Genomic DNA, 8,366 nt, shown 5'->3' on the forward strand with positions numbered 1-8,366 from the left:
TCGGCCTGGGTACCCAAGTGCTTAGAGCACCTGACTAGTGATATAGGGGTCCCAGGTTCAAATCCCAGTAGAATCAAATATTTTCTTTATTCATTCCTTCTTTCCTGCTATCAGTAAGTTGTAAATGAAGCACTAGATAGAAAAAAGAATCCAACCTCTTGTACTAATGTACACAGGAGGTAGGATTTTCCTATCTAGAGCCTTATTTACAAGCAAAAAAAATTTCAGGTGCCTGTGGTCAAATCCACTGGTATTTTGTATGTTGGGTCTATGCTAATCATGCTAATAAATACATATGATACATATTGAAGGGTATTCTTACATGTAAGTACGTATGATCATACAATCTGGCTCTGACGTGCAAAATACGATCATCAAAGACAAGTAGTGAAAATTGAACTTTTGCTTTCATAAAAAAAAGTATTGGGCAAACGGTAAATCTAGTACTCCCGACTGTCCTGGATTAAATTCAGCTTCTCGTTGATATCTTTTTTATCAACGCAAAGTATCTCTTGAAATTTTTCAGGCACATTTTCTAGGTTGAAATAAATTCCCAAATGCATAAAAGTTTCAACAAAATTATGTATAATGTATTGCTGCCCAAAAGCAGTAAATCTAGTTCTGTGTTATAAAAGCAAAAACCCCAAAAGGACATTGATACATAGCCAAGAATTGCAATAGTTTAATTGAGGTTGGTGTAATATTTTATCATAGGGAGTAAAAGGAAAAAAGACAAATATTGAAATAAGAGGGCAAAAGTTTTTTTTTATCTTCTCAATAAAATGGATTGATGTTTTATATATTATTATATTTTGATAAATAAAATGGATGTATTAAACAGTTATAAATGAATATTGTTAACGTTTTCATCTCATCATCGTTCAGGAAAGTACAAACAGATATTTATGACGTCTTCAATCAAAACAGACTGTTAATACCTATCTACAAAGTGATGGAAGTCTGAAGTAATTAGAGTAGTGCTTTCAAATAGTAGATTCAAGTAGTCCGCAAATGTTTTAGCATGTTCAGGAAATCTCGCTTTATTCCTCCTCTGCTTGACGGTTGTGTAAGGGAATACTGCTAGGTATATGAAAAATAGATTGCAATATTACGTCCATAGATGTCATGCTTTTAAATAGTAGCTATTTAGGTTATGTTGGATTATATCCTTTTTTTAGATGCAGCAATTAAATTTCACCTATGGTAGGGAACAACATGCATTAAATCTAGTGCAGTAAAATTTCTTTGAAAGTAAATAAAAGAGTGAACAGAATGTAACTCTGAATCAAAGTGACTAAAATCAAATACACTTTTGTTTTTTCTCCTATGTGATATTATGATTAAATAGCAATATATAATAAATCTATAATGCTCTAGATAACATGTGACTTAATTTGTCTTCTGAGGCAAAGTTATACTCTACTATGAACTATATGTATATATTGGAACAATGATACAATTTAAATCATATTTACAAAATTAAAAAAAGTAAACCATAAAACAACTACTAAAAATTGATTCAAATTTAATTCAAAAAGAGGGAGTAGAACCATGAATTGTACACATTAGGGCTGGGATGATACAACTTTTTCTTTTATATCCATATGCATCACAATATTTGAGCCACGTACGATACAATACCAATCACATGGTTATAAAATGAACAAAACATCTCTTCACAAATAAGAATAATTTATTAAAAGTTGCAAAACAAAACTATTTTACACATGTATTTCATATTTATATTTAGCATATTTATTTTATATATTAAACCCAAAATGTTAAGTAAACAAAGAAAAACATGTCAGAACTTTTTTTACGATATTTCGATATATCTTCATATGTATCGATATCATCCTCACACAGAATATTATCAATATCTTGATGTATTAATCCAAGCCCTAGGACACATAACATGCACTTGTGTTAAGTGGCTAAGAGTTCCATGAAGAACACAGAAAAATATATGGACTTTCTGTGCATGCATATTTATTGGTATTCATATGAAGTTTCCTTCTTATTTCATTTATATATTTTAATTTGTATTTGTTGTACTTTATCACAATTCTTATACCTAATTAAAACATGATGAAAACCCAAGTTCTAATGGATTGATGCCCATTTTCGGTTTCTGCATTTATTACACAGTACTAGATTCAAGATCCAGACACTGACAGCTCAGTATTACATTATGCTATAACTCTATTACTGATAGGGAAAGTAGTCTCAGAGAATTGACACTGTATGTATACCAGACTTAACCCAGGTCTGGCATAATCTCTTGATTTAGCTATATAGCTTGATTTAGCTATATAGCTTTATTAAGCTATTTAAAATAGCTTGATTTAGCTATTTTATCACACTTTTCTCTTAAATGTGTTATTTTCTCAGCATGCACAAAGTCGCACCTTGGTGCAGTGATAATATTCAACCTTGAACTCTTCTGAAAATAATGCATGTAAAAATCACTCATCAAACTGTGTCTCCTGAAGAGACTTTGTACTCAAAGTTCTAAAAGTTTTGGGACTATATAAAGCAATTGATAGTTACTTCTTCATTGAAATTATAAAAGAGGCCAATTATGGTCAACAAGATAATTTATTGGTAATAATTCAGTACAATGAGAAGCAATCATACTTATCCACGCCTCAACGTACACAAGGTAGTGAACTGTTACTCAAACAATGGAAATTCATCTTTTGCTTAAAATTATTCAAATGCTGCAATGATAGAACTATCTTTGATTTCTGTTGTTGTTTTGATAGCCCATAGTACATATATGAATAATCAAATACTTGCGACTTTTTGTCTCTTTCTTACAAAAAACCTTTTTGCTGAAAAACTGCACATAAATAGCTTGATCAAGCTATTCTAAATAGCTTAATAAAGCTATATAGCTTTTTCAAGCTATATAGCTGTGCTGGACCTGTAACCACTTTTGGGCAGGTGACAATGCTAATTCAACATATTCTGATTTATATACGTAGATGTAATTTTGTTGATACTTTTATGCATTTGGGAATTTATATTAACCTAGAAAATAAGCCTGAAGAATATTAAGATATTCTGTGCATCGATAATAAAGATATACGAAATCCCGGACAGTCGGCAGTCGGACATCAGGAGACGGGAGTACTAGATTTGCCGCTTGCCCAAGTTTGGTGAGGTAATATAAGCCCTAACCTGTCAGAAATTTCAATATTCACACATATCACCATTGCCATAGCCTTACACCTCCTTGCATGTAAAATAATAAACAGATTCTAAAGTAGATCATCTATGACTATGTCCGACCGAAAAATGCGCCAAGATTTAAACTGGAAATGAGCTCCGCAGTCTAAAACATGAGTCCTCGATCAACTATTTTTCCGGATATATACATATATAAATGTTGGTTTCCCATTTGTTGGTCTCCACAACAATTTTCCTTGTATAATTAGTTTAGCAAGAAAATAATCAAAGGAGTGAGTGATTAAAAGTGAATAGACAAACACAAATATTACAATATTACTTACGCTGGGGAGGGGGGGGGGGGTAAGGAGTGGGGGCTCCCCTATTCAACTGGAAATCTTTATTCCACCCCCTTATCCACTGTTTTCTCATGAACCAAAGAATTATAAACATGACTTTTTAGTTGATGATTCACATGTATTTTGAGGGCAAATGTCCATTATGATAGATACAATTAGCAGGAGCGAAAATACTCATGATTAGTATATAGCTATAATAAACTTTACCGGTCTCTTATTCAATGCCTGATTTCGATAACGGTCATTTGATTCAGTTAATTAACAAAACACATGGCAACGCTTTCGTCTAGTCAAGGCGCCGACAGTTTTCACTCTTGCGTGTAACTTTTATGGGCAAGTTCTATCATAGTTCCAGAAAGTGGGACTAGTTTATTGACTATCTATCGAGATTTAATGCATGAAAGTTTAAAAAAGTCTTGATTATTTTTTCACACACACTTTAGAGGAAAAATTTTGCCACCCATGAATCTCTCTCTCTCTCTCTCTCTCTCTCTCTCTCTCTCTCATTTCATTTTACGCAACATGGTTGTATGCCAAATGTGTGGTGAATCAATAAATGAAATTGAAATAATAAAGCATGTTTTCATACATCATTCCATAATATTATCTAATCTAAACATCCTGGATCTTCTAAATTTTCCACTCTATTCCCACGAGTTAGTTCTAGGGATATGCATTAGAAAACTTCATAGATCTAAATCATATATTAAACATTTTGATTTCAGAACAGAAGTAAACTCATTGTTAAATTTGTGATAATGTTCTTTTTAATTTATATTGAAAAAAATAATTTTTTTGACAAAGGGGTATAAATAAAAGGATTTATTTTTGTGTTCTTGCAAGACAGAGCTTCATGGGGCCCGGGAGCTCAACTCCTCGGCTTTGTTCCCATAGACCTTAAAATAATTAGAAGTTTTATTAATTCTTATCACTAATTTTGACGACAAGAAATAAAAGTGTCTTCTTAGAAAATTTCCTTCTTGCCCTATAAATCTCTAGTTGAATCCAGGACACATCGGGTGCTTCGACACGGGGGCCCCATCAGGGCTTCACCCTGGACCCATTAGGAGCCTCAAGGGCTTTAATTTGCCACTGGGGCCCCATCAGGGCTTCACCCTGGACTCACTGGGAGCCTCAAGGGCTTCGCCACTGGGCCCCTCATGGTTTTTCCCTGGTTCCACTGAGGCCTCAAAAGAAATTCGGAAAACTTGCCCCCTTTATTCTTCACAATTTATACCTGCCCTGCGGTGGATTTGGTGGAGGGGCACCCGCAGTGCCCTCTATATAGCCTGCTTTAGAGTGTTTTTAACTAAATATATAGAGACATGGAAAAAAGGAAATGCAATTCAAACAAATAACTTATATACAGTATTGCAAAACATCAAAAATAGATATCCCCCCCCCCCTCCAACTGATCTCCTACCTTGAAATGTTTGATCCTCTCCTTTTGTTACTAATAATAGAAAAATGAAATATGCGTAATACCTGTAGAATTTATACTTACACTGAAGGATGCTCTGTAGCGAACTGTCGCTCTCATAATCATCCATTGAAATTTCCTGTCCCATGTCGACTTTTATCTATTTATATCCGCAATTTTAAAAGCAATTCTATGACAGAAATTAAGAGTGTCATATTCTTTTTCCGTATATTCAAAAGCACTGCACAAATGTGTTGTAATGTTTCCTCATTATCCAATTTATGGTAAGTATTCTCCTATATTCGTAACACGAGAACAAACCTATAATTTGGAATTAATTTTGTGAATCGAAATAACATGTTTTTACCGGCGTGTGTAGCATCCAACATATTTAATTTATGTTAAACCTTCTTTCGAAAAAGTCTGCGTAATGAATTTCACGTGTCAAAGTGCCTCCTATAATATATATTTTCTGTAATTTCAAACACAACTTTTCAGAACAGAAACCTCGATCCATTTTATTGGCAGACAGGAGCTTCTGTTACAATTCAGGACGGCTGTCCGCGATTAAGTACCATGTTTCTTCACGTGTTTTAATTGTGTACATTTCATCTTTTTTAAGTTATGAATGAAAGTGAGGCAATAATTTGATTATGAACGACCGACTGAGAAAGATGCTATGCTTCAACACCAGCCACAGAGAGAGATTCCAGGCACCCCCTTTAACGCACGTGCGACTGTCAGCTGTTCGCAAGCGCTCGCGTTCTGAGAGTTTGCCACTTAAGAAACAAACAAAAGCTAGCTTCCACCACTTAAACCATTCATAAACAATTTCGGTCATTTGTAAGCCTACAAAATTCCTTGTCTTAAGATCTGTATACATGCGAATAATTCCCTTTGCAATTTTCACGAGTTCTTGCTGAATCTAAAATAATAAGAAAGATCTGGAGATAACATACTGTCAACTTTCTTATTCTTTTCAAAGTGTTATTAGACCACAATTAGTTTCCACTCGCCACATTTCTAACATACGTTCAATTCAACTCATCAATGTAATCACTTTTACAGTACTGCTTTTGCTTTGTATCATGTACACATTGTTCAGTGTGCATATGTAAACTTCAAAATATTGTAAAATGAAACCAATGCATTGATTATGCGAAACTTTAACATCTTTTATATTTTTTAGTTCGATCATAAATCCTAGGGTCCATTCGAACACACTACAGAGCGAATATATTATCTTTACAAAGAATATTTTGTGAATTAAGAAACTTATTTACACACTTTTGACTATATAGTGTGGCCGACGACGTTGACTTTAAATATCAAAGTCGGATCCTGTTCAATCATGAAGCTACCATAAAACTAAGATATGTCTCAGACTGCTCTTAGGAAAAATTTAAGTTTCTTGAAGCCATCCTAACTTAACGATGCATCTTAAGAATTGTCTTGAGAGCCTAAAGTTGAGATCGATATACAGATTTTTATAAAAGCCTTATTAGAAACGTTTTCTATTTAATATATATATATATATATATATATATATATATATATATATATATATATATATATATATATATATATATATATATATATATATATATATATATATATATATATATATATAAGAACTATGAATTTGGGGACGCATTTGATTGACACATTTAATCCTTAACTTTTACGAAGTAAAACGTATCCTTAATATTTAATAAAATAGAAAATTGTTGCGTATTAATGAAAGATATTCAACTATTTTCTAGAAAATTCAGAGTAGAAATGCGAGAGAGCAAAACAACAGACCATTGTTGTCAGCTCGCGTTCAGTGATGTGAGCATAGTTATACAAACCTGGTCAAATATACACTGTAACAGAGCTCGTGCCATGTTTACAAATTAACACAGATGTAGGACGATATTATAAAATTATCATTTAAGTTCATTACTGAAGTTATTTTTGAATAAAAATAGAAATGCGAAATTGAAGTAAACAAAACAACAATGCAACAAGGCTCCTTTAAGAGCAACTGAAGAAATCATAAAATCTGTCTTATCCTTCTTTGAATTGTTCGTTAATTGTCACAAAAGAGATATCGATATTGGAAAACGATATGTAGTAATTATGCATTTTTTACTTCTTCAGGAAGAGATTTGAGTTTTCTTTGGAAAAGTTGGGGTTTCGTTTGATTTTGTTTTTAATATATGTTTTAATGGTTCGCTCTAATTTATAAAGAATTGTGTACTGAGCCACTGGGTAGTACTAATCGCACAGATATCGATGGTTCTAAATCGGCGCGAATAAAATCAATAATCGATATCACTGGTGTAAAGAATGTTTGTTACTTTAAAAAGTAGTAGGGGAGGGGGGCATTTTTCCGAGAGTAATGCTTGGTTTTAAGGACAGATGATACAAACAAACTTTTTCCAAAATTATGAAAATAACTAAGTATGCTCATATAAGTAAAATAAATGAATTTAGCCGCATAAAGTTTCATTTTTTATTCCAAGTTTCTCAATAATGTCCTTTAAGGAAGCTCTAAACACTGCCCACGGAAGAGTTCTTATTCCATAGTACTTTTAGGCAGTTAGAGTGATCTGCTCTTCGATGTAAAATGGAATAAACGAAAATTTACAATTAATGACACATATTGAATAAATAAATTATTCCTAATATTACATTGGACCAAGATAAATTAATTGAAATGCAAGGAATTCCCGAACAAAACAACAGTGATTTTTGTTCACTAATATTTCATTGTCTTTAAACATTTTTTTTTTTCTGGAGAAATATGACAGGAGCCCTAATATGTTGACAATGTCAGTATGATACATCTAGCTTTTTTCTTGAAGTCTCCAATTAAAGTTTTTAATTAGTGTTTAGAGTTTCCTTAAAGTAATGTAATGATATACTTTAAAAAGTTTGTAGCAAAATAAAAGTTGCCCCCCCCCCCCTTTCCACGAAATAGGATGGTATGTTTTTCGATTTTGTGAGTTTTTGATTCTTTTTTATCCTTGCTTTTCAATTTTTTTCGGGTATGTGTGTTGTCAATTATCCCCTCTCACTTTGAAAAAAAAAAGATGTTATTTGCCTGATTATACATAAACATAATACTTGGACATGTATACTATTGTGTATTCAAGTATGCATTTCAATTAATGAAAATTCACATTAACATTTTAAATTTTAATACATTTCCCTATTTTGTTTTAAATTAAGAATATATGCTAAAAGATATAGAGTTGCAATTTCAATTGTTTTTTTTTTTCATTTTTATTTTTTAAGAGGAATAACTCAAGATGTTGTAAAATTCTGATGATACAGTACCTCTAAGATGCTTCGCTTAACATCTAAGTAATGTCTTAAAGTGTCATAAGCTATTTCTTAAGAAGGATGTTAAGATACCTTGATGAACATAC

The 8,366-nt window shown here is 32.3% G+C and overlaps 1 protein-coding gene across 2 annotated transcripts in view; it reads right to left on the reverse strand.

The window, feature by feature from the left end:
• LOC133187427 (FYVE, RhoGEF and PH domain-containing protein 2-like) overlaps nt 1–5,113 on the reverse strand; it is a 55,233-nt gene extending 50,120 nt beyond the window's left edge. For both annotated transcript variants that reach the window (XM_061322793.1, XM_061322791.1), the window contains exon 1: nt 5,035–5,113. In XM_061322793.1, the coding sequence (XP_061178777.1) occupies nt 5,035–5,098 (64 nt within the window). In that variant the 5' untranslated portion in view covers nt 5,099–5,113. The remainder of the gene's footprint in view (nt 1–5,034) is intronic.
• Between the last annotated feature and the right edge of the window lie 3,253 nt (nt 5,114–8,366).

The sequence above is a fragment of the Saccostrea echinata genome, unplaced genomic scaffold, assembly GCF_033153115.1.
Source record: "Saccostrea echinata isolate AGI-Se365-2 ecotype Australia unplaced genomic scaffold, CSIRO_AGI_Sech_v1 ptg000015l, whole genome shotgun sequence".
NCBI classification, from domain to species: Eukaryota; Metazoa; Mollusca; class Bivalvia; order Ostreida; family Ostreidae; genus Saccostrea; species Saccostrea echinata.